At 38.4% G+C, this 24,268-nt stretch overlaps 7 protein-coding genes across 8 annotated transcripts; 4 read left to right on the top strand and 3 right to left on the bottom strand.

The window, feature by feature from the left end:
* Nucleotides 1-2,432: 2,432 nt before the first annotated feature.
* Nucleotides 2,433-4,209, top strand: LOC106294510. The gene is made up of 2 exons (XM_013730075.1): nt 2,433-2,587; nt 2,698-4,209. Exons 1-2 carry the CDS (start codon nt 2,541-2,543, stop codon nt 4,001-4,003), a joined length of 1,353 nt encoding a protein of 450 aa, XP_013585529.1. The 5' UTR covers nt 2,433-2,540; the 3' UTR covers nt 4,004-4,209.
* Nucleotides 4,210-5,585: 1,376 nt separating this feature from the next.
* On the top strand, nt 5,586-6,526 carry LOC106294509 (trichohyalin-like). The gene is made up of 2 exons (XM_013730074.1): nt 5,586-5,762; nt 5,848-6,526. Exons 1-2 carry the CDS (start codon nt 5,719-5,721, stop codon nt 6,428-6,430), a joined length of 627 nt encoding a protein of 208 aa, XP_013585528.1. The 5' UTR covers nt 5,586-5,718; the 3' UTR covers nt 6,431-6,526.
* LOC106292422 lies at nt 6,431-7,371 on the top strand (the record flags this gene model as incomplete). The annotated part of the gene is made up of 1 exon (XM_013728009.1): nt 6,431-7,371. A coding segment is annotated over one exon (804 nt), but the record flags the coding sequence as incomplete, so codon positions are not given.
* Nucleotides 7,372-8,075: 704 nt separating this feature from the next.
* On the top strand, nt 8,076-10,043 carry LOC106294507 (probable protein S-acyltransferase 17). The gene is made up of 10 exons (XM_013730073.1): nt 8,076-8,259; nt 8,343-8,436; nt 8,525-8,619; nt 8,717-8,884; nt 8,969-9,041; nt 9,129-9,181; nt 9,265-9,356; nt 9,433-9,485; nt 9,565-9,690; nt 9,789-10,043. Exons 1-10 carry the CDS (start codon nt 8,111-8,113, stop codon nt 10,023-10,025), a joined length of 1,140 nt encoding a protein of 379 aa, XP_013585527.1. The 5' UTR covers nt 8,076-8,110; the 3' UTR covers nt 10,026-10,043.
* Nucleotides 10,044-10,254: 211 nt separating this feature from the next.
* Nucleotides 10,255-16,575, bottom strand: LOC106294506. The gene is made up of 4 exons (XM_013730072.1): nt 16,430-16,575; nt 16,018-16,108; nt 15,935-15,951; nt 10,255-15,901 (listed from the first exon to the last, which is right to left on the bottom strand). Exon 4 carries the CDS (start codon nt 15,891-15,893, stop codon nt 10,437-10,439), a length of 5,457 nt encoding a protein of 1,818 aa, XP_013585526.1. The 5' UTR covers nt 15,894-15,901; nt 15,935-15,951; nt 16,018-16,108; nt 16,430-16,575; the 3' UTR covers nt 10,255-10,436.
* A 727-nt stretch (nt 16,576-17,302) lies between these two features.
* LOC106294505 (FRIGIDA-like protein 5) lies at nt 17,303-19,813 on the bottom strand. Of its 2 annotated transcripts, none has more exons than XM_013730071.1 (5): nt 19,759-19,813; nt 18,258-19,460; nt 18,010-18,179; nt 17,675-17,927; nt 17,303-17,567 (listed from the first exon to the last, which is right to left on the bottom strand). In XM_013730071.1, exons 2-5 carry the CDS (start codon nt 19,432-19,434, stop codon nt 17,473-17,475), a joined length of 1,695 nt encoding a protein of 564 aa, XP_013585525.1. In that variant the 5' UTR covers nt 19,435-19,460; nt 19,759-19,813; the 3' UTR covers nt 17,303-17,472. The 2 variants fall into 2 exon arrangements, with proteins under 2 accessions (XP_013585525.1, XP_013585524.1); XM_013730070.1 differs by having other exon boundaries at nt 18,258-19,477; nt 19,759-19,777.
* Nucleotides 19,814-20,820: 1,007 nt separating this feature from the next.
* Nucleotides 20,821-23,937, bottom strand: LOC106294504 (centrosomal protein of 164 kDa). Its single transcript, XM_013730068.1, has 5 exons — nt 23,882-23,937; nt 21,852-23,517; nt 21,613-21,782; nt 21,291-21,543; nt 20,821-21,183 (listed from the first exon to the last, which is right to left on the bottom strand). Exons 2-5 carry the CDS (start codon nt 23,485-23,487, stop codon nt 21,104-21,106), a joined length of 2,139 nt encoding a protein of 712 aa, XP_013585522.1. The 5' UTR covers nt 23,488-23,517; nt 23,882-23,937; the 3' UTR covers nt 20,821-21,103.
* Nucleotides 23,938-24,268: the final 331 nt, after the last annotated feature.

Raw genomic sequence — 24,268 nt, 5'->3', positions numbered from 1 at the left:
ATTAATCAATTGTTTAAAATCGTATGTATTTGTCACTTCTTATTATAAATTTATCTTATTGTATTTGCATTTAGTTATTAAGCAAATTAATATATTCATGAGAAAACATATTTGAAAATTATTTTGTATCTAATTTATGCTAAATTTTGACCTGTTTTTCAAATCTGGATTTTTTTTACCAATATTTTTATGCTTATTTATTTTAGAAAATCTATTATTGTATATACAAAAGTCTAAGATATGTTATAATTTTTAGACATGTATTATATAGTTTACAAATTTTAAGTCGTTCTATCATTGTATTATATTTTTAAAATAACTATTTTATATTTATAAAAATAAAATTTATAAATTTATAAATTGAATATACTTTTTACATATTTATTTAAGTATAATAATTTTATTTTAACATGATCATGGCTATAAAGTAGATAAAGTAGGATATAATTTATTTATTTTTTATTTTATAAACGATATACGTTAAGTTATTGTTAAATTATTTTACACAGATTTATTAGAATTTATAAAATATAATATAAAAATCTATTATATTTAAAATGAAACTATATTATGATTAAAGTAGTTACAAAGATTTTATATTATTAGCTTTAAAGAAATACATGTTAATTTTTATCCATGTATTATATAGTTTGCTAATGTTAACCTATCTTACCAACATATTAGATTTTATTTTTGAACATAAATATTTTATACTTACAAAAATAAAATATATAATTTAATACAATTTTATTATATATAGCTCAATATAGTAGTTTTTTTTTAATATGATTGATTATAATTATATAATAGATCAAATATTATATTTTTTTATTTTTTATTTTATAAACGATAACTAAATATATCAATGTATAATAATTAATTTCAAAATTAGTGAAAATAGTTGAATATAATTTCGAAAATGAAGATCTTATAAAAATATTTTAAAACAGATTTGTTCGAATTTTAAAATAAATATATTTATATTTAAAATGAAAAGATATCAAAAGATATTATGATTAAAGTATTTTAAAGATTCTATGTATTATTAGTTTTAATAAAATAAAATCACACATTAAAGAAGTTATGAGTTCTATTTTAATATATACTAGATCTCGATCTGCGCAACCGCGCGGATATTTGTTTTCATTTATTTTTATATAAACATTTTGTTTTCAATTCTAAATTAATATTAAATGTATGTGAGGTGTGTCTATCACTTTTTAAAACATAAGAATTTTTCCATATTCTTTTTATTGTGTCCATAATCTTGAAGGAGTTGTAATTGTGTAATTTCTTTTATATATTCTGCTACTATAACATAAAATACTCAAGGAGTTGTAATCCTCAAGCAAGTTTTTTTTGAAAAAAATCGTATCTATTGAGATATTTTGAGAGTATACTTGCTTTTCAAGTTAAAAGAAATTACGACTACTTAGATTTTATGATTATAGTTGTTTTTCAAAAAATAAATATTCTTTAATGCTGGTTATCCAAAACAGAATAGTGGTCGAGATTTTAGTGGTTAAGTACATTCAATAAGTTGCAGATTACAATTCTATTTATTGGAAGATAATTAATGATGGTTATTCAAAACAGAATTTTAGCAATATTGTTAGGCACATTAATAATATAATTAGAGATTATATGTAACATGACTTTATAGGAATAGATCCATTAGGTCCATTTTTAAAAAAATCACACATGAATCAATGTTGTAACTTCTGTTTTAATATATAAGAAGATGCTAAAATGACACTTAATATGAAACATTCTTATATTAATTCTTAGTCAAAGCAAATATACATATGATGTTTTGCCTATTTGAGTACTTTCTTATTTCTTAATAGCACATATAATAATTTAAAAGGTCAATTTTGTCTATAAACATTAAAACACACACATAAGTTAAATTTCAATCGTTGTTTTTATTTTTATTTTTTTATGTTATAGGACACTTATTTTCACTCTGTTTTTCATTCTGAAAAATATGTTATGTTTTTTACTACTATATATTGAAAAACATAACAATTACCTATAACAATAATTTTCATGAACAAATTTCTCTAGAAACATTAATTTTTCATAACTCTATATGCTGGTTTCTTGTAAGGTTATTTAATAATTAGTTATAAATTTTTTTTAAAAAAATTAAGATTTAATCTCAATGAATTGTAAATTGATCCAACACATACGTATAACAGTTTCAGTCAACAAGTCAAAACTCAAAAGCAATCTGACGTCATTCTGTATTGACAATCCAACGGCTCATGTCTCATAAACTGATCCAACGGTGAAAAATAAAAGAAACGTTGCACTAAATTAGAATAATAGTCTTTTCTTCTTCCTCCCTCCCATTTACAGTAAAGAAGTGTCTCTTCCTCTCCCACTCTTCCTTCTTAGTAAAGCTAAAAAATTCATTTTACACACAAAAAAAAAAAGAAGCTTTTCTCTCCTCAGACCTTTATCTCTTCTTCCTCGTCCTTGTTCAGACCCAAAGTTTCGATCTTTTTTGCGTTTGTCTGAACTCTGAAGTCAAGACCATGGAACCCAAGCAGCAGGATCCAGTGACGTTAGGTCTTGAACATCGGTAAAGCTTCTAACTTTTAGTGCCCATAGAGGAACTTGTTAGTGTTTGGTCTCTCCCATGGTTTACTTAGCTCGTTTCTGTTTGTTTGATGGGGTGTCTTAAACTTTTAGGGTCACGATGATGGATCAAGGGTCCATAGAACGGTTCATGACTCAGGTTACAGATCAGGCTTTAGAGGTTGTCGATTTAAAGCGTCAGTGGAAAGAATATGAGGAGGCTTATGCATTGATGGAGGAAAATGTGAGGAAGCATGTACTAGAGGCTAAGAAGAAAGAAGAGGAATCTGATATGAAACACTCTCTGGAAACACATGTGATGAGATTGGCTCTTGAGATGCAGACCGAAGAAGCGGTAGCTCAGCATGAGGAGCTGAAGCAAGAGGTTCAATTGAAGAAAGAGGAGCTTGAAGCGAGGGAGAATGAGCTGAAGAAGAGGGAAGAGGAGTTAGAAGCGAAGAGGAAGTCTCTAGAGGTCAAGGAGAAGAACTTTGAAGAGCTCATGAGAGAGCTTGAAGAGAGGCAGGAGGAGGAATCTACTGAGATTGAGAAGAGGAACCAGAAACAAGATGCAGAAGCTAGAGAGATTGAAGTGAAAAGGCATTCTCTTGAGCACAAGGAGAAGCAGCTTGAAGAAAGAGAGGAACTACTCAAATGGAAGAAGAAGAAGAGAGAATTGGATAAACGAGCAAAGAGTCGAAAGAGATCCAGAGATGAGATGGCTGAGAAGGATGATGGAGGTGACGAGGATCCTGAGCCATACTGTTGTCCTGATGCAGACTTCAACAGTTTCAACAACAACACAATAAGCTCTTCCGTTGTTGGACAAATATGGGCTCTCTATGATCCTTCGGATGAAATGCCTCGCTACTACGCTCGAATCAGGAAAGTTCTGGAACCTCAGCTGAGAGTTGGCATTAGATGGCTTGAATCAAAACCAGTTCCAATCGCTTGTGGTGAATTCAAGTACGGTAAGAAAACCACAAGCAGCCACTTGATGTTTTCTCATGAGATGCATCACGTCAGAACCGGCAAGAAGACCGTCTCCATAAACCCGAGGAAAGGTGAGACATGGGCTCTTTTCAGAGATCGGAAGAAGGAGCAGCAGCAGCACAAGCGTCCGTATAGATATGACTTTGTCCAAATCGAGTCTGAGCTGGACAGTGATCATGGCGTTGGAGTTGCTTATCTAGGGAGAGTGGAGGGATTCACTTCAGTGTACGAGCTCGCTGAGCAACATGATTGCTTCAAGATGATGATACCGTCTGATGAGATGCTTAGGTTTTCGCATAGAGTTCCATCTTTTGTATTGACTGGAGATGAAAGAAAAGGTGTCCCTGCTGGCTCTTTTGAGCTTGACCCTGCTGCTATTCCTAAAGACTGTCTTGAACCTTTGAAGGTTAAACAAGAGAGAGTTTAAGTACAGTGCAAGTCTGATGTGTCTTTTTTTTTTTTAAAGTATTTTATGTATGTTGAAGATGCACCAATGAACTGATGGATCTGTGTCGTTTATGTTTAGTTTGTTTTGGTGAAACATGAAGCTTTTTTGTATTTGATCTAACAACAGGTTTACAATGTGTGTGATGAGTTTTCATTACAAGAAATGAGAGGAATGAGTTATTTGCTCTCATTTTGTGAAGGAAAGTATTTGCTTATTGTACCCTTTTATTTTACATAATTTTCAAATCAGCCCCTAATGAATCTAATAGCTATTTGATGTTGGTGATCTTCCTGTTAAGAGGGTCTTGAGTGGTTTAGCTAGTGAATATTAATGAGGAAACGTGAATGCTTACCAAAGTGAAAGTGAAGAAACGCAAATGCTTTGGTGCTTTGTGGAAGATATCATCTGCCCATGACCATGATGAATCAGAGGCCCAAGCTGAAGCTATTGTGAAACGGAATATGGGAGAGGTATTCTTCTGACTATATAATAAGTTCACTTGGGCAAAGTCAAGCTCACAAGAAGATGACAGAGTTGATCCTCGGCTCAAGAATATAATAGGCCTCTGTTATCAACAAGAGCTGGCTTGTAACCTGGTTGTTTTGCATGATTGGTTTGGTTTGATGTTCAATGGTTACTGGTCAAGTGATCGAGTTTGATCAAGCATGTGAACTTTCTTTTTGCTTCATTTGCTTGTTATGGTCTTTCAGCTTTTCTGTTTGTTTGATTGCTTCTAGACCATTATGGATAACATAAGATGAATGTTGGGATAGTGAAACTGATTCTTACATATATATATTTTAATTTTTTGTTTACTTCATTGTCTTAGTTCTTTTGATTTGTTTCAAGCAATATTTTGAAAACCGGACAGGATACCGACTCGGTATAGGTACAAAAAATCAAATAATTGACCGTTCAGATTACCGTATTTATTTTTTCTTACAATTAAAATTCCAATTTTTATAAATATGGCAAAATAAGAATAGTACATGAGATCTAAAAATATGTTTTTACATCATTTCTTATGAAATAAAATTTTAAAAACTAATTAAATAGTGATATTCAAATATTGATTTTGAAATACTAATTAAATTTTAATAACAACTGAAAACATATTAATTATATGTTAGTATTTTAGAACCTGATTTTGAAATTGACCCGGGTCACCGGATTTTTGCCGGTTTTATTTAAATTCGGGTTTTAAACTAAACCAGACTCGGTTTCTTCAACGAGTCACGGTCGAACCAGTTCAACCTGCCGGTCCAATCCGGTTTTCAAAACCATGGTTTCAAGTAAAATGCAAAATTTGAATTACAAATGAGATAATAAAATCTCAATTAAATTTTGTAAAAAAACCCAATACAACGGCTAGAATCAACAAAAATTACGTACAACATTGACACAAGTCAAAAGCAAAAACCTTACATCATCTTGTATTCACAATCCAACGGCTAAGATCTCTTAACTTCATCCAACGGTCTTAAATTCAAAAAAATTGCACGAAATAAGAAAGGTCTGTGCTTTCTTTCTCCCTTCCATTTCAAGTAAAGCTCAAAAGACTCTGCCTTTCTTCTCTCCTCTCTTCACTATAAGCTAAAAGGAAGCTCCTTTCTTTCACCAAACCTTCCCTCTTCTTGTTCACAGCCTTAAAGTTTCCAACTTTTTGCTTCAGTTTCAACAGAGAACGCTAAGTAATGGAGCCGGAGTCATCACCGCCGGAGCTGGATCCTGAATATCAGTAAAGTCTCTTCCTTTTAGGACAAATATAAGAATGTGTTTTGAGTTTCTCTGTTTTTGTCTGATGGGAACACTAAACTTTATAGGTGGGATGAGGAGTTAGTGGAAAGGTGCTTGAGTCATGCTGCTGAGACAGCTACTGGGATGCTAGATCTCTCGGGTCAGGTGAGAGAGTACAAGGAGATGATGGTGGGATCTGTGAGGAAACAGTCTCTGGAGATGGAGGAGAAAGAAAAGGAATCTGATTTGAGACGGTCTTTGGAGGTGGAGTTGCTGATACTTGTTCTCGAGATGCAGATGGTTGAAGAGGTAGAGAGAGAGTTTCGAGTTAGGGAAGAGAAGCTTGAAGAGAGGGAGAAGGTGGTTAGAGTGCTTGGTGAGAACGTTCAAGAGAGATGTAATGAGATGGAGAAGAGGGAAGAGGAGTTTCAGCTCAAAGCCAAAGATGTTGAAGTGAAGAGGAAGGAACTTGAAGCAAGGGAAAAGAGGGAAGAGCAGTTCCAGCTGAGACAAGACTCAGAGGCCAAAGAGATTGAAGCCAAGATGAGGTCTCTTGAGCTCAAAGAGAAGGAGCTTGAACGTAAGGAGAAAGAGTTTGAGGAGCTATCAAAACAAACTGAGAGTAGAAAGAGATTAAGAGATGAACCTGAGACATCACTCTTTGCTTAGAATGATCCTCTCACTCACAGTGTAAAAAGACTCAAATCCATTGGAGAACACAGCCATGAAGATAGAGAGAAGGAAACAGATTTGGATTGTGTGATTCTTGACTCCACAGACGACGATGAAGCTGATGATGATGAGGATCCCGAGCCATACAACTGCCTCGACGCAGACTTCAACAACTTCAACAACACGATGAGCTCTTTCTCCGTGGGCCAAGTATGGGCTCTCTACGATCCTCTAGACCACATGCCTCGACTATACGCCAAGATCAAGAAAGTCCTGGAGCTTGAGATGAGAGTGGAAGTGACATGGCTCGAGTCAAAACAAAAGAGTCCCATCCCCATCGTTTGCGGTGAATTCAAGTACGGAGAAAGAACCATAAAGACCTACTTGACGTTCTCTCATTTGATGGTGGATCACACTGGCAAGAAGAAGAGCATCATCACCATAAACCCGAGGAAAGGCGAGACGTGGGCTCTCTTCAGAGACTGGAAGAAGCAGCAGCAAAAGCGTCCGTACGGTTACGACTTCGTCCAAGTTGTCTCTGAGCTGGACAGTGGAGGCATTGGAGTGGCGTACCTAGGGAGAGTGGAAGGGTTCACGTCGGTGTACGAGCTCGCTGAGCAGAATGGAGTCTTGCAAAGGATGGTGAGATGTGATGAGATGCTTAGGTTCTCGCATAGAGTCCCGTCTTTTGTATTGACTGGAGATGAAAGAAAAGGAGTCCCAGCTGGTTCTTTCGAGCTAGACCCTGCTGCTATTCCGAGAGATTATCTTGAGGCTTCTGAGGTTAAACAAGAGGAGTAGTCCATGTTCTTTTTATGTTGAGGCTTAAAGAAGGAACTGATTCTATGTCTTTTCTGTTTTAGTTTGTTTTGTCAAACATGAGCCTTTTGTAATCATGAATTTCGTTACAAGTCCATGTTCTTGCTCTCGTTTTTGCTTAGTATGTTGTGTTCTTATGTGTCTTTTTTAAAAAAGTATTTATGTATTTGCTTAAGATGCATAAGGAACCGGATCTCTGTCTTTTATGCAGTGTTTTAAAAACCAGACCAGAAGTTGAACCAGATAATTTTTGGATCACGGTTCAATATAGTTCGACCGGATCAAACATGGTTCAGTAATCCGGTTTAATATATTTTCAATGTATAAATTTAAAAATAATATTAATAAATATGATGCATAATTAAAATATAAATGAATTTAAAACATTATAAATATAAAGTAGCTTTATGTTTATATGGATAATTTATAGATTTTTAATAGTTTTAATGGTTTTTGTTAGCTTAATAACTCTGAAATCCAATCCGGCTACCGAATCATGGTCGAACCAATTATTAGGCTCAACCCGGCTATGTAACCGGTTAATGGTTGAATTCGGTTCAACCACCAGATCAGTCCGGTTTTAAAAACACTACTTTTATGTTTTAGTTTGTTTTGTTAAACATGAAGCCTTTGTATTTTGATCTAAGTTACAACAGGTTATGAGTTTAAAGGCATTTGTGCTCTGTTAATTAAGAGAAGGAAAATATTGTTATTGTACCCTTTTATTTTTACCTGATTTTCAAAACAGCCCCTAATATTCTGAAACTGTATATTAAGCCCCCACAAATATAAAAGAGTTTTTGACTTTTCCGACGATATCGGAGGATCATCATTCATCTCTCTCAGAGAGAGGCGACAATGGCGGTACAGTGGCTATTGGTAGTTCAGGGGATCATGACGTTGACGGTGGTCATCTCTTTCCTCTGCGGTCAATGGCCAATCTTCAAAGGCACACCTTTTCAATGGATTCACTACTTCCTCACTCGCGGCGCCTATCACTACTTACTGTAACTCTTCCTCCTCTAACCTTATTCAAAGTTTGATCTTTTTTTTTTTTTTGATTTAGAGCTGATCGTGTTCTGTCTTGCAGGAGGTTTGTCGGAATGGTGTTTGGTTCCAAGGGTACGGACGTTGTCTTAACGGTGGAGCAGTTCTGTTGCGACCGTCCTAATCCCATATTGCAAGTTTGTATCTTTCTTCTTGGTTTAGTACTGTTTGATGTTGTGATTCATACTTTGATGCTTATACTCTATTTTTGTTTTTGTTTTGTAGATCATATACATAGCCATTATTGGATCAGTATACTTTGTGATTGCAAAGTCTTCCTTCATCTATATACCTGGATACTATATTGGCGATGTTCACAAGTAACTAAGAGTCATTCCTTCCTTCTTTTACCTTTTCAACATTTTAAGTATGATGATAAATGTTATCCTCATAGAATCTTTGTATTGTATGTTGTAGGTACACAAGCTTTCTGGCTGTTGTTGTCGGTGTTATACTTTTCTTATTGACAAGCTTTTGTGATCCAGGTACCGTGAATGCTGAGAATGCTTCGCAGTACATCTCTGCTTACCCTTATGATGATATCATTTACTCTGAGAAGGAGTGTTCTACTTGTAGAATCCCAAAGTGAGAGCATCAACGACATTCCTTGGTAAGCTAATTAAAGAACGGTATATGATTTGTGCTAAGCGTTTACTCTTTTTTTTTCAGGCCAGCTAGATCCAAGCATTGCAGCATATGCAACCGATGTGTAGCTCGGTTTGACCATCACTGTGGCTGGATGGTTAGTGCTTAAGCCCACCATGCTCTGTTTACTTCTTTTATATTCTTTACATGTCTTGATGTTAGCTTTTTCGTCTACCGGTTTCAGAATAACTGTATTGGAGAAAGGAATACTAGATATTTCATGGCTTTCCTCTTTTGGTAACCTTTCATTCTTTGAATAATTTACTTGGAAGATTCTTTGTTTTGTATGATAACTTAATGGTTCTTTAGTGATTTTGTAGGCATTTTCTTCTTTGCTTGTATGGAGCAATAGCCATTGCGTTTATTCTTGCTGGACGAGTTAAAGAACTCCGTGTTGTACATATCTTAACAGGTACACATCAAACATGACCTTGTTGTGTTAAAACAATCATATCTTACTAAACTTACAGTCTTTCTCTTTTGTGCAGTCTATTACGGCGTAGAGAACTCTTTCCGCAACTTAGCTCCTCGAGTTTTACAGGCTAGTAGAAACTCTCAATCTTTGCTCATATGTAAAAATCTAATAGTGTATATCAAATTTTCAATTATCTTGGAAGCAGTGGCTGGCTGGTACATACAACACCCAAATACTTGTGATGGTGTTTCTAGCCATTGTTTCTCTCCTCCTCGCTGGCTTCTTTGCTTACCACTTAAAACTCTGCCTAACCAACACAACTACTAACGAGGTTTGTTAAAAAAGATTCATTCATCTCCTGAGTTATAAATCATATCATCTTTCTCCCGCTAAAATAACAGTTTTGTGGGTTTGTTTGTTTCTTTATAGGCATTTAAATGGAGAGAGTACATAAGCTTGAGGAAGAAGCTCAGTGAAGCAAAGGCAAGCTCTGCGGCTCTCAAGGCTGGAACGCCGTACTGTGAAGCAGAGGCCAAAGCTCAAGCTATTGTGAAACTTAATATGTATGATAGAGGAAGTTTCCAGAACCTTTCTGAGATTGTTTTCCCTTTATCATCAAGACCACATACTTCTTGTAAACATACACCAAAACCGAAGTCGGAATAATTGAAACTTAAAAACTCTTTTGTATCTGTAGTTAGATAACTACTTTCAAGCTTTTGGTTACTTTAGTCATTGTTTATCAGGTTTGAGCGTTTGAAAACGTTAAATAGAAAGAATATGGAGCAGATATATGAAAGTTAATCATAAGCTACAAACCGTCAAGTCAACAGTCGATTCTGCTAAACTGAAAGATTATCTGCTGCACAGAAAAAGAGATGAGACAATACTAACAGAGAAACAGATAAGACAATAATAATAACTCATAAGCTATCCCCAACAAAAGGCAGTAAGTACTATATAATCTGATACTCTTCTCCACAATCACCAAACTTTAAGCTTCACTTACTGAGAATAATACTTACCTACACATAGTATTTGATATAAGAAACCGAACGCCTACTGGAGGAACTGGGGTCAGTCTATGACTATGGTGGTGGGAGGTGGAATGGCTGCAGGGTCAAGCTCCCAGTATCCTCCTTCAGCTACCCGTGTTGCTCTCTTCTCCTGTTTCACCGCCGGAATCTGATGAGAAAACCTACTCATTTCCGCCTTTGGAACCACTAACGAACTCACATGTGACCCATGCTTCCTTGTGTATATAGAACTGAAGCCTTTAGCAGTCAAAGCCATCGCCTTTATGCTCTTCCCTTCACAGTAACCTTCCACCACTTCTACAATATCATGCTCTGCTTCGGTGCTATCACAGCTCTTACGGAGAGCCCAGATGTCACCTTTCCTTGGGTATACTTTGACTATCTTCTGCTTACTGTCAAAAGGTTTGACCCGATGTGAGAAGCTCGTTAGAGGAAGGGTTTTGGGTTTCCCAGTTTCCATTTTGAACTCCCCACATGACACAGGGCGGGTTACGGGTTCGGTCGATGGCGGACACAGCTCCATATGGGCTACGTGTAACACAACCTCAGGCTTGGTTTCCACTTTCTTGACCTTCACATACTCTGTGGGCATTCCCTTGTCATCGCTATAAATAGCCCATATCTGATCACGTCGGAATTTGTCCACAGATCTCTCGTTATCGAAGTCGAAGGCATTTCTTTGCGGCGTTTTGCAACTTGATGACGCAGGAGTTGTCTCAAGGGACCTATTAGTAGAACCATCCAACTGAGCTGGCAAATCATTCTGCTTGGAGCTAGACGGTAATTCACCATCGCGTCCTCTTTTCTTCGAGCCTTCTCCTACCTGTCTTTCTACCTGTTGCTGTATGCCTTTGGACGATTTGTTTATTCCCAAAGAATCTGTCACAAGAACCTTATCAGTTGTCTTTGGCGGATTAATCTTATCGCCTTGTTTAGCACTCTTCTTCTCCTCTATTTGCTGGCTTGGAGTTGTTTGAAGACGAGGAGATTTTCGCAGCTTGAAGGCATCAGACGCCTCACCACACCCGTTCGGTGTGCTCTTTTTACTAACTTGACTAGAAGAAGAATCATTGGCTTTGGTGGCTTCCCCTTTCCCAATTGACACAGATGTTGAACAAACCTTATCACGGTTACTGCATCCGCCATCATCGTCAGATTTTTGACGTTTCCTTGGAGGAGATGGAACAATCTCTGGAACAGGCTTGGCATTCACTTCAGTCTCCGGAGCTTCAGGATCAGGGCTATCAGCTTTTCCTTTCATTGTCTCACTATCCATCTCCACATTAACCGCTTCAGCCTGAAATATATCTTTTGGCAGTGCAGTCGGGTCCAGTTCATATGAGCCAGCTGGAACACCTTCTTTCTCGATTCCAGTCATTTTGACGGCTGGAACTTTGTGAGAAAATCTAAGCATCCGTTCTGGAGCAAACTGAACCTGACACACTGTATTCTTCGCCTCCCGCTGAAAAAGGGAAACAAACCCTTTAACTTTTCCCAAATAAGCCGCTCCAATACCAGCCTCTTCCTTAAAATCGTTCACAATTTCCACGAAGTCATACTTATACGGCAATTCATGGTTTTCTAGAGTGCTCGATTCCTCATCCCAGTCACTGAACATAGCCCAAATTTCTCCTTTCCTTGGGTATATGGAAACAACCCTGTTGCAGACCGAGTGAAGCATCTGACCTGAAAAAATTGAGCGGTTCTCGACATCCTTTGTTTCTCCATTATTGAACTTTCCCCATGTAACTGGAATGCTTTCATCATTATTTTCCTGAACAGGCTTTAGGTAGGTAACTCGCAGCTTGAAATCGGAAGACAGCACTTTCCTTACTCGAGCATATCTCCGTGGCATACCATCTCTAGAATCACAGGTAGACCACACTTGATTGACAGCAAAATTTTCTGGTTTCCGTTCATCTTCAAACACATTAAATTCTGGATCAGGTATATCCAGCGTATTGCCATTTTCACTAGCTCTGTGTCCGTTTTCAACTTCACCCATCTTGCTCGACAAAGCTTCGTCTTCGCCATTACGATCACAGCTTTCAATCTCTTTGTTTTTGGCTGACAAGATATTTTTCTTTCCAGAATCTTCACTTTCCTTGGCTTTTCCTTTATCAGCAAGTTCCGGTGACGTATTATTCTCATCCGTTTGCTTCGTATTAACATCAGACTCAACTTCACAACCTGATTTCATCTTTTTTGTCGGAGGGATTACAGAATCACCATTGCCTCTCTTCTCTGCATAAGAAACCTGCGGCTTCTTCCTTGAGAACTTCCTCTTATTAGATTCATCCGTGTGTGTTTCATTGACAGCTGCATCAGAGCCATCAACTTCAAAACTCATAGAGGATTCCTCAACAGCTTTTCTCTTCTTTCTGGCTGTCTGATTCGTCTTTTGAGCTGATAAAACAGGCACTGACTTTCCTGCACTAGCCTGCGGTTCTTTTTCTTCAGGCTGGGGCTTCAGTATATCAGGTTTAGGTATTTCAGCACCTTTCTGGGGTCCTGCTCCTTCAAGGTCTTTCTCTGTACAACCCTCATCTTTCTCGGGCATCCTGTCACCAGCACCTTGGCTCTGAGGTTCCTGCTCCCTCTTGTTGAGTTTCCCTCCGACTGTCCCATTCTTATCCATCTCAGCTGCTGCACTAGTCTCAGGTTCTTTTACTTCAGGCTGCGGCTTCAATACATCAGGTTTAGCAACTTCCACAGAATTATTGGCAACTGTCTCACCTTTCTGGGGTCTTCCTCCTTCAGCTTCACTCTCTGTACAACCCTCATCTTTCTTGGGTTTCTTGTTACCAGCCCCTCTTTTCTGTTTTTTATGACTCCTCTTGTTGAGTTTCCCTCCGACTGTCCCATTCTTATTCATCTCAGCTGCTGCACTAGTCTCAGGTTCTTTTACTTCAGGCTGCGGCTTCAATACATCAGGTTTAGCAACTTCCACAGAATTATTGGCAACTGTCTCACCTTTCTGGGGTCTTCCTCCTTCAGCTTCACTCTCTGTACAACCCTCATCTTTCTTGGGTTTCTTGTTACCAGCCCCTCTTTTCTGTTTTTTATGACTCCTCTTGTTGAGTTTCCCTCCGACTGTCCCATTCTTATTCATCTCAGCTGCTGCACTAGTCTCAGGTTCTTTTACTTCAGGCTGCGGCTTCAATACATCAGGTTTAGCAACTTCCACAGAATTATTGGCAACTGTCTCACCTTTCTGGGGTCTTCCTCCTTCAGCTTCACTCTCTGTACAACCCTCATCTTTCTTGGGTTTCTTGTTACCAGCCCCTCTTTTCTGTTTTTTATGACTCCTCTTGTTGAGTTTCCCTCCGACTGTCCCATTCTTATTCATCTCAGCTGCTGCACTAGTCTCAGGTTCTTTTACTTCAGGCTGCGGCTTCAATACATCAGGTTTAGCAACTTCCACAGAATTATTGGCAACTGTCTCACCTTTCTGGGGTCTTCCTCCTTCAGCTTCACTCTCTGTACAACCCTCATCTTTCTTGGGTTTCTTGTTACCAGCCCCTCTTTTCTGTTTTTTATGACTCCTCTTGTTGAGTTTCCCTCCGACTGTCCCATTCTTATTCATCTCAGCTGCTGCACTAGTCTCAGGTTCTTTTACTTCAGGCTGCGGCTTCAATACATCAGGTTTAGCAACTTCCACAGAATTATTGGCAACTGTCTCACCTTTCTGGGGTCTTCCTCCTTCAGCTTCACTCTCTGTACAACCCTCATCTTTCTTGGGTTTCTTGTTACCAGCCCCTCTTTTCTGTTTTTTATGACTCCTCTTGTTGAGTTTCCCTCCGACTGTCCCATTCTTATTCATCTCAGCTGCTGCACTAGTCTCAGGTTCTTTTACTTCAGGCTGCGGCTTCAATACATCAGGTTTAGCAACTTCCACAGAATTATTGGCAACTGTCTCACCTTTCTGGGGTCTTCCTCCTTCAGCTTCACTCTCTGTACAACCCTCATCTTTCTTGGGTTTCTTGTTACCAGCCCCTCTTTTCTGTTTTTTATGACTCCTCTTGTTGAGTTTCCCTCCGACTGTCCCATTCTTATTCATCTCAGCTGCTGCACTAGTCTCAGGTTCTTTTACTTCAGGCTGCGGCTTCAATACATCAGGTTTAGCAACTTCCACAGAATTATTGGCAACTGTCTCACCTTTCTGGGGTCTTCCTCCTTCAGCTTCACTCTCTGTACAACCCTCATCTTTCTTGGGTTTCTTGTTACCAGCCCCTCTTTTCTGTTTTTTATGACTCCTCTTGTTGAGTTTCCCTCCGACTGTCCCATTCTTATTCATCTCAGCTGCTGCACTAGTCTCAGGTTCTTTTACTTCAGGCTGCGGCTTCAATACATCAGGTTTAGCAACTTCCACAGAATTATTGGCAACTGTCTCACCTTTCTGGGGTCTTCCTCCTTCAGCTTCACTCTCTGTACAACCCTCATCTTTCTTGGGTTTCTTGTTACCAGCCCCTCTTTTCTGTTTTTTATGACTCCTCTTGTTGAGTTTCCCTCCGACTGTCCCATTCTTATTCATCTCAGCTGCTGCACTAGTCTCAGGTTCTTTTACTTCAGGCTGCGGCTTCAATACATCAGGTTTAGCAACTTCCACAGAATTATTGGCAACTGTCTCACCTTTCTGGGGTCTTCCTCCTTCAGCTTCACTCTCTGTACAACCCTCATCTTTCTTGGGTTTCTTGTTACTAGACCCTCTTTTCTGTTTTTTCCGATACCTCTTGTTGAGTTTCCCTCCGACTGTCCCGTTCTTATCCATCTCAGCTGCTGAACTTCCTGATTCTGCTCCTGTAGAAGGATGCTGCCTAGATATCCCTTGATCTTGAAACTGTTTTACACCAGCGGTTGAACCACTAAATGACACTCCATCAGACCCGATGTTGCAGGCAGTGTAAGATTTCTTGCAAGAGGAACAGTGCATAAGTTGGTTCACATAAACCTTCAAGTATTTATACCTGTGCCCACAGCTTCTGCAACACGTCCAAAACGTTAACCCACTCGCAATATTCACTGCAGCAGCATTCGCAGATGAGGAGTTGCGAAGAGAGTTTGCATTTGCATTCGACTCCTTGCTAGCAAACAGCGAATGGGATCTGTATCTGACATCATACTGAGAACGTTTGCTCTGATCAGAGAGCCATCTGTTTGCTTCCCCAACCAACTTGAAAGCAGCTTCCGCACCAGGGAACTTGTTCTTATCCGGATGGAGAAGCAGGCAAAGCTTTCTGTATTGCTTCTTGATAGTGTCGGAATCAGCAGAAGGCAGAACCTGAAGGATACCATACCAATCGTCAAGCCCTTTAATTTTCTTATCAGCAGAGGAATGCACGTCACACACGGCTAACAGCTTCTGTACGTTTTCCAGTTCGGGGAAGAGTCTCTGAGCCTTCATGATCAGTTTATGAGCTCCAACGAAATCACCACCCCTCATCTTTTCCTCTGCTAAGTTTATCGCCCTTGTAGCCTCTTCTTTATTGCAATCCATAATAAACCCTCTCAAAATCAAGCTAAGGATAGTCAGGGAGCCGAAAACTCTAGAGTCCCTGCGTACACAAATACATTGTTTATAAACCTATCGGTTCCTAATCACTCTAAGACTCAGTGCTTACCACTTCAGAGACGAGAACTGTGAACAATGCACACATCCTTCATACGATTCAAATGAGGGTTGAGAGCGTGGTGGACTGAGAGGATTTAAGCCTGCAAGATGTGAGATTCATCAAACCAAGTCCCATTTGAAAAAGCAAAAACGATCGAAATCAAACCTAATACTTAGATGGAAATGCAATTGATCGAATAGCTACGAACACTCGATAGTAAGGAGAAACGAAATCAATTTCGTACGGACGATTTGGTCTACCCCAGGAAACAGCGATTAAACTCGTGCGATAAGAAAAACAATGGATCTACAGAGACGCTAGCTACGAAATTTAAGCGAATCGACGGCAGGGATCAGATGCATGTGTGAGTTGCGATCAAAACGAGGCGAGTAACGGGGGGAGAAAGAATCCGTCGACATACCTAGAAGAAGCTCCGAGTGGTGGGAGAAGACGATACGAAATTTTAACTCGAAAGGAAACGATAAGGAATCAAATAATTATTCACAACCCTAAATTCGAAAGGGCGTCGAGGCCAAAAAAAAAAAATTGATGAACGGAGAGGGAAATGAAAAGAAAAATAAAAGGAGGGAAAAATTATTTTATTTTCTTCTAATTTCTCCAAGGTAAAACCCTAGAGTCCTCCTGACAGAGGATATTTAGCAAAAATGACAATTAAATTTGTCATCAATGGTGTTACCAAATAAAAGAATTGTCATCAACTAATGAAAAATTGTTTATTATCCAAATATATTCATAAGATTATTATCCAGTTGTGAAAATGATTTAAATTTGTCGGCCATTATTAAGTAAAGAAAATAATATTTTTCTTGTTATTGGTTTATATATTTTGATTGATTTAGAAATCCATATAGTATTTATAAATCCAAGTAAAATATGCAAATCCGAAAGTTTTCCCTCGGATTTGAATCTTTGTATTTTTAACTAAAAAATCCAAACAAATTCATTCAAATCCATTATAAAATCAAATAAATTAGTAAATCCGTACGATTGAATAACACTTGATTTGATACAGAATTTATGAATCATTAAACCAATAACACAAGAATTTAATACAGATTTGAAAATCATAGAACCAATAACACTAGATTTAGTTCAGATTTTCAAATCAATTAAAATACAACAACCAATAACCCGTAATTATACTATAAATATCGCCCACGAACATTAAAATATTTGAATAGGTTTTTTCTTTCAAATGGTTAGTCCTAAAAGCTCACGTTTACCATAACAAAAGACGATTAATATGATGATAAAATCAAAGGTTCGAGCCAGAGATAACAACTGAGACGCAATCTAACCAACCAACACAAGAGATTCACCCTCTCTGTTTAGTTTCCCTACTAGTTAGCCTTACAGACCATATCATTAGGACTTACAACATACAAGTCATATAACTACGGTTATTTATTTAAACACTTAATTAGCTCGAGTGTAACCTTCTCTTCAGTTCCTTCTCCTGTGATATGTGTGGATGAGAGGAGGATGATTGCCGTTAGATGTTTCATTGCTGGGATTAACATCAGCTGGCAAAGTTGTACCTGAAACTCCAATAACAAAACCATTACATAACCTATAAATAGAACCACAAAATTTGTCTTTTATCAAAAATAAAGAAGGGTAAAGAGATAGAGATAAGTAAGCTTACCAAGATTCTCTTCATCCACACCAGTATGCCTCACAAGCACCGTTTCTGTCCCTCCCAACTGTTTCTTCTTCAGCTCAGCTTGTGACGTTGATGAGGAGGTGTCATGCTCGACAGAGAAACGAACTACAGGGGCTGATCTTTCTCCTTGAACCATGAGCTTGGCTATGAGGTCCCCTGGAAGATCTATTCCAATCTGATAATCCGCCACGAGTTCAAGTATAGCTCTCAACCTTCCATCATCTTTCTCTTTAGCCTAAAGGAAGAATCAAACATAGATTCAACAAGTGACTAATAATCAATCACAAGATCAGGTAACTGAACAAAAGTGTTAAAACCTGTGAGGATTCATTGGATCTGTTTTCAAGAGCAGAACCTCTGAAACTGATGATCTCTTTCTTTAAGAGCTCTGAAGGTGAGAATGAAACCTCTTTATCAAGCTTAAACAAACATATAAGCCTGACTGCAGAAATATATTCGCTTTTCTTTATAAGCTCTTCAACAACCTCTGCAATAAAGATTAAAAATAGTTAAATCTCACTTCATTATTCTATCTTTTAACTCTTTATATCTTAAGAAAACTAACCTCGGATTGTAAGGCTGATACTCAAATACTCAAAGAGCATAGGTGCCTGTTCGTATTGAGCAATAGACCAAGCAAGTAAAGCAGCTTCTTCTTCGTTGATCAATGTCTTTAATCCAAATGCCATGATGAACATAAGAAAGGCCAAGGCCTCGAGAGATGATCTTGGTGCTTTGATAGCTATCTTCTCTTTCCATAGAGCTGCCACTTCTGCGGCTTGGAGCTGCAGCAGCTGAGACTTGTCTGGTCCTTGAGTTTTGGCTACCTCATCCAATTGTTGAACTTTGGCTAGCTCCTCAAAAATAAGAACCAAAGTCTCCAAGAACGTGTCCTGAAAACTTGATCCTTGTCTAATTCCATCCTGCACTCGTTCCAGAACAAATTCTGCTGGATTAGGTGTATCTCTAAGAAGGCTTGTGATTTCATGGCGCAGAAGAGATGCTGAGATTCCATGAAGCGTGAAAGTATCAATCAGTTCAGTTTCTTCTTCTGCATCATTTTGTTGGCTGCTGACACTGATTGGCTGCTTCTCACGCTTAACAAACACAGTGTTCATTTCTCTCAAGTATCTCTTCAACTTAAGCTCTCTTTCAATCTCCTCCAACTCTTTGGACTTCAGGTCGAGTTGCTCATTCACATCGGCAAGCTGCTGGCCAGATTCTTCAATCTTGGAAAGAGTCAGCTCCAAATCTTTCTTTTTCAGCTCAAGCTCGGAATCAGAAACCTCAATAGACTCTCTCACAAGTCCCAACTCCTTCTTTTTAGAAGCTAACTCCAATGACTTCATCTCAAACTGCTTCTCAGATTCTTTAATCTTCTCAAGAACCAACGCCCACTCGTCCTTCTTTTTATCCGTCTCCTCGCTGCAAAGCCTCTGAACCTCAGCCAAACGCTGCCACCGTTTCTCCTTTGCCGCCACCTCATTTCTCTTCAGCTTCAGCTCTTCCTCACACAGCTTCTTCAAGTCACCAGCTTCAGACTTCTCCTTTTCGAAAGTTTCAACCTTTTTACCAAGGTCTGAGCTCAGATTCTGCAGCTCTTGAGACTTACTCTTGTTCTCGGCTTCAACCATCATATTATGCTTCACTACGCCTTTCAGCTGAGCAACGCAGGTCAACATTTCGAAGGCACCACCTCTAACTTCCTCCATTGATTTGCAGAAACTCTCTGCTTCATCCATTGATGGAAACTTTTACGCTACAAGATCTGCAAAACAAGAATCACTAAACCTCAAATCAACGGTTAGTATAAGCAAAATAAGTTTCTAGAAATGCATACTATCGCAACAATAAATGTCAAATCTAAACGATTTCTTGAGTTGAACAAAAGAAGAATATAGTCTAAGTAACGAAAGAGCTAAAAACCAAGTCACGCAGGAAGAAATCGGGAACCCTAGTTTTTGTAATCGTAATGAGGCAAGAAGAAATTAATACAGTGAGAAAGTGTGACGAAAGGAGAAAAGGAAATGTTGAATTGATAAAAGCTCGGGAAGTAAAGTGCTAACCTGTATGCTAAGCAGAGTTTCTTCGAGTGTGTGAGGAAGAAGACGACGACGAAGAGGATAAATGGAGGGAGATTTGCCAAAGTCGGAGGAAAAAAAAAAGGGAACGTTGAGGTAAAGGGGCTTATTTGGAGAAGAAATAGGCCCAATGGGCTTTCTCCGACATATATTTTTCCAAATTAATGTCAGCTCATTTCACATGGGATATTATGATCCGAAACTCGAAAACTAAAGCGGAAGTGAATTGAAAAAATCGAAATCGGATAAAAAAATTACAAAAATCTGAACAGTTCCTATTTTCTAGATCCGAAAACCAAACCGATAACTAAACATATATCCAGATATTCTTCATATAATAAATTATTGATTATTTTTAATTTCAATATATATATATATATAATTTATAATTTATAAATAAAGTATATTCCAAAAACCTAAACTACCAAACTTTTTTTGGTTTTCCGGATTTAACTCAAAACTTTTTGGAGTTTTTTTGGATTTCAAAATCCGAACCAAACTATTTCTAATTCGGTTCAACTTCAGGTTTTATGAAAAGAAAATAGAAATCTAACCCGAACCCGACTGTATCCAAACCTAAACCGATCTAATTGGTCTGTTCCTAAACTTATAAACACCCCAACTCGGCTAACCCAAAAACATAATAACCTGAACTAAACTGAAAACCCGAATGCCAGCACTACTTCAACCAAAAAAGATGTTCGACAAAAACAAAAACTATACCAAAGTCGGAATTCAAATAATGTTTTACAGCAAGTTGGAATTCAAAGTTGTAAGATTTGGCAAAAGTGGCAGCAAACAGAAGCCCAAGAAGGGCTGTGTAGTTAAATCTCTTAGGACTCAAATAATCTATCTTCCTTGAAACCACAAAGCCGAGCTGGAATCTGAAAGTGAGGACTGTCATGCTAATGCAGAATCAAGCCTGTGATGGATATAAGAAGGATAGTCACCAAAACGCAGCAGAGTTATAGTGACCAACTTAACGTGACCAAACTCAAGTCATTCAACAAATGCCAGATTTAAAATATCTTTTCAATCTTTCCCCAGTTGTGTGATTCTGTGACTGTATAAAAAGTGGAAAAAAGACTTTAGAAAAAGGATATAGATAGCAACTGAGATACTGACTTAACCAGAGCCAAAAGACCTACCAATACAAAAGAGTCACACTCTCTGTTTAGTTTCTACTAGTTAGCCTTATTACAGACCATGACATTAGGACTTACAAGTTGCTAATAACATATTTTTTAACCTCAAGGCACAAGTCATACAACTACGGTTATTTTAACACTTAATTAGCAATCCCTCCTCCTGATAAGTGTTGTCCTTTTCTTCAGTTCCCTCTCCTCTGATACGTGCGACTGGAGGATGCTCGGAGTTTGATGGACTTAACATCAGCTGGCAAAGTTGTACCTGAAACTCCAATAACAAACACCATTACATAACCTAAAAACAGAACCAGAAAGTTTTGTCTTTTTATCAAAATATAAAGGACAAAGCGATAAGATAAGAACGCTTACCAAGATTCTCCTGCTTTACACCAGTATGTTTTACCAGCACAGTTTTTGTCTGTCCCAACTGTTTTTTCTTCAACCCAGCTCGTGGATTTGATGAGGAGGCGACATGTATGACAGAGCAATGAGCTACAGGGGCTGACCTTTCTCCTTCAACCATGAGCTTGGCGATGAGGTCACCTGGGAGATCTATTTTAAGCTTGTAATCCGCCACAAGTTCAAGTATAGCTCTCAGTCTTCCACCATCTCTCTCTTTCGCCTAAAGGAAGAAACAAACATAGATTAATTATTTTAACTAATCAATTACAAGATCAGGTGAGTGAACAACCTGTGTGGATCTATTTTCCAGGGCAGAACGTCTGAAAGTGGTGATCTCTTTCTTCAAGAGCTCTGAAGGTGAGAAGGATACCTCTTTATCCTCTTTATCAAGATTAACCAAACAGATAAGCCTAACTGCAGGAATATACAAGCTTTTCTTGATGAGCTCTTCAACAAACTCTGCAAAAGATAAAAGAGTTAGCCTCACTTCATTATTTTAAGTCTTTATCTCACGGCTACAAAACTAACCTCGGATCTTAGGGTTGAGACTCAGATATCCAAAGAGTCTTGGAGCCTGTCCGTACTGAGCAATAGACGAAGCAAGCAAAGCAGTTTCCTCTTCATTGATCAGTGTCTTCAATCCATATGCAATGATGAACAGAAGAAAGGCCAAAGCCTCGAGAGTTGACTTTGGAGCTTCGATGGTTATCCTCTCTTTCCATAGAGTTGCCACTTCTCTGGCTTGGAGCTGCAGCAGCTGAGACTCGTCCGGTCCTTGAATTTTGACTAGCTCCTCAAAAATAAGAACCAAGGTCTCCAAGAACGTGTCTTGAGAAGTTGACCCTTGTCTAATTCCATCCTGCACTTGTTCCAGAACAAATCCTGCTCGATTTGGTGTAGCTCTAAGGACGCTGGAGACTTCATGGCGCGTAAGAGAAGCTGAGATTTCAGGCATGAGAGTATCTATCGGTTCAGGTTCTTCTTCTGCATTCTGCTGAGGTTGCTTCTCACGATTAACAAGCACAGTGCTCATTTGTCTCAAGCGTCTCTTGAGCTTGAGCTCCCTTTCAATCTCCTCCAGCTCTTTGGATTTCAAGTTAAGCTGTTCGCCAGAGATCTTTATCAGATTGTTTAATTCTTGGAACCTCTTTTCTTTCACCCCAAGGTCAAAAACCAAGCGCTTGCTTGATTCTCGAAGACTTTCAAACTCCATCCGTTTAGAAACTTGCTCAACTGACTGCATCTCGAGCTGTCTCCGTTGAGACTCAAGTTGGTGATTCACATCCGCAAGCTGCTGGCTGGATTCTTCAATCTTGGAAAGAGTCAGCTCCAAATCTTTCTTCTTTATACCTGTCACCACTTCCTTTTCTCTCTTGAGCTGAAGGAGTTTCTTCTCCTCTGACTCTATCTGCTTCTTAAGCAGACCCAGCTCCTTTTCTTTATCTCTTTCTTCCATCTCACAAGAGCTTCTGATAGAACCAAGCTGCTTTTGCATGACAACAAGCTCACTGGTTTGTTGCTCAATCACTCTTTTGATCTCCCTTGACTCTTTGGACTTGGAGTCAATCTCATCGTTCAATGACTGCACCATCTTCTGTTTCACCTCAAGCTCAGAATCATAAACCTCAATAGACTCTCTCACACCCCGCAAGTCCTTCTCTTTAGAAGCTAACTCCAATGCCTTCATCTTAAACCGCTTCTCACATTCCTTAACCTGCTCAAGAGTCAGCGCCAACTCGTTCCTCTTTTTACTCATCTCGCTGCAAAGCCTCCCAGTCTCAGCCGAGTGCTGCGTCCACTGGCTCTTCTTCACCTCGATCTCTCTCTGAAGCCTTGACGACGTGTCCAGCTTCGCCGTCAGCTCGTTTCTCTTCAACCTCAGTTCCCCACACTCTCCCACCAGCTTCTTCATATCACCAGCTTCGGCCTTCTCTTTTTCAAAAGTCTCAACCTTTTGTTCAAGGTCAGAGCTCAGAGTCTGGAGCTCCTTCTCCTTTAACTCTAGCGCTTTGGATCTACTCTTGAGGTTGGCTTCAACCATCTTGCTATGCTTCTGTATACCTCTCAGTTGAGTAATGGAGAACAGCATCTCAGAGGCACCACCTCTAAGTGATTTGTCGAGCTTCTCCGTAATTAGTTCTTCATGACTTGCTGCTTTATCCATTGATGAAAACAAACTTCAACCCTTACAAATCTGCAAAACATTTTTTTCAAACAAGATGAGATTTTGATAGCAGGAACACTGAACACACATGAAGTCAATCTCAACCGCAAATTTAGAAACTTAGGTAATAAGCAAAAAAAAAAAAAAAAAAAGTAAGAAAAACTCCAAAAATGCACACATTGTTTCAATCTCAACCACAAATGTCGAACTTGAAAGTGATTCTTGATTTTTGAGATAGCTATAAGTGAAAGAAAACTAAAACCAAGTCACATGAAGACAAATCGACAAACCCTAATTTGGATCAAAAATGGGGGAAAGAAAAAACAATGCAGAGAGAAAGGGTGAGGCAAGAAGAGAGGCTGAATAGAGAAAATACATGAATTAAAGTATTCACCTTTGTGTTTGCAGAGTTGCAGAGTTTCTTCTAGGAGGAGGAGGAAGAAGACAAGAGGATAATAAATGGAGGGAGATTTGCTCAGTCAAAGAGGAACAAAAAGGGAACGTTAAGAGTCAGGGACGGTCGTCTCTCCGGTTTATTCTAAAACCGGATTAGATCAGATTTATGTTCGGTTTGATTCCGATCAATTTTTGTAAACCATTCCAATAAAACATCTCTGGTCTGGCTCGATATAGATACTTATTCCTCTTGATTCACCGACCAATAGTATTATGTTATTTCATATTTGGTATCTTTTAAAAAAGAAAACAAAATATTATCAAATTATATTATCTTTTTAAAATTAAAAGATAAAAATAAATAAATAAAAAATAATAGTAATTA

Source organism: Brassica oleracea, chromosome C5, assembly GCF_000695525.1.
Source record: "Brassica oleracea var. oleracea cultivar TO1000 chromosome C5, BOL, whole genome shotgun sequence".
Classification (NCBI taxonomy): Eukaryota; Viridiplantae; Streptophyta; class Magnoliopsida; order Brassicales; family Brassicaceae; genus Brassica; species Brassica oleracea.
The sequence above is the reverse complement of the archived record's forward strand: the minus strand, read 5'-3'. Positions and strand labels throughout refer to the sequence as shown.

Bases quoted from the DNA above. Each gene is read 5' to 3' on its own strand.
- LOC106294510 (XM_013730075.1), top strand. From the start codon at position 2,541: ATGGAACCCAAGCAGCAGGATCCAGTGACGTTAGGTCTTGAACATCG. The intron at 2,588-2,697 runs GTAAAGCTTCTA...TTAAACTTTTAG, and splicing joins ACGTTAGGTCTTGAACATCG to GGTCACGATGATGGATCAAG.
- LOC106294505 (XM_013730071.1), bottom strand. From the start codon at position 19,434: ATGGATGAAGCAGAGAGTTTCTGCAAATCAATGGAGGAAGTTAGAGGT. The intron at 18,180-18,257 runs GTTAGTTTTCTT...TCTTTATTGCAG, and splicing joins TATCAGCCTTACAATCCGAG to AGGTTGTTGAAGAGCTTATA. The intron at 17,568-17,674 runs GTAAGCTTACTT...TTGGAGTTTCAG, and splicing joins TGTGGATGAAGAGAATCTTG to GTACAACTTTGCCAGCTGAT.
- LOC106294506 (XM_013730072.1), bottom strand. From the start codon at position 15,893: ATGGATTGCAATAAAGAAGAGGCTACAAGGGCGATAAACTTAGCAGAG.
- LOC106294509 (XM_013730074.1), top strand. From the start codon at position 5,719: ATGGAGCCGGAGTCATCACCGCCGGAGCTGGATCCTGAATATCA. The intron at 5,763-5,847 runs GTAAAGTCTCTT...TAAACTTTATAG, and splicing joins GAGCTGGATCCTGAATATCA to GTGGGATGAGGAGTTAGTGG.
- LOC106294507 (XM_013730073.1), top strand. From the start codon at position 8,111: ATGGCGGTACAGTGGCTATTGGTAGTTCAGGGGATCATGACGTTGACG. The intron at 8,260-8,342 runs GTAACTCTTCCT...TCTGTCTTGCAG, and splicing joins GGCGCCTATCACTACTTACT to GAGGTTTGTCGGAATGGTGT. The intron at 8,885-8,968 runs GTGAGAGCATCA...TTTTTTTTTCAG, and splicing joins TCTACTTGTAGAATCCCAAA to GCCAGCTAGATCCAAGCATT.
- LOC106294504 (XM_013730068.1), bottom strand. From the start codon at position 23,487: ATGGATAAAGCAGCAAGTCATGAAGAACTAATTACGGAGAAGCTCGAC. The intron at 21,544-21,612 runs GTTGTTCACTCA...TTCTTCCTTTAG, and splicing joins TGGAAAATAGATCCACACAG to GCGAAAGAGAGAGATGGTGG. The intron at 21,184-21,290 runs GTAAGCGTTCTT...TTGGAGTTTCAG, and splicing joins TGTAAAGCAGGAGAATCTTG to GTACAACTTTGCCAGCTGAT.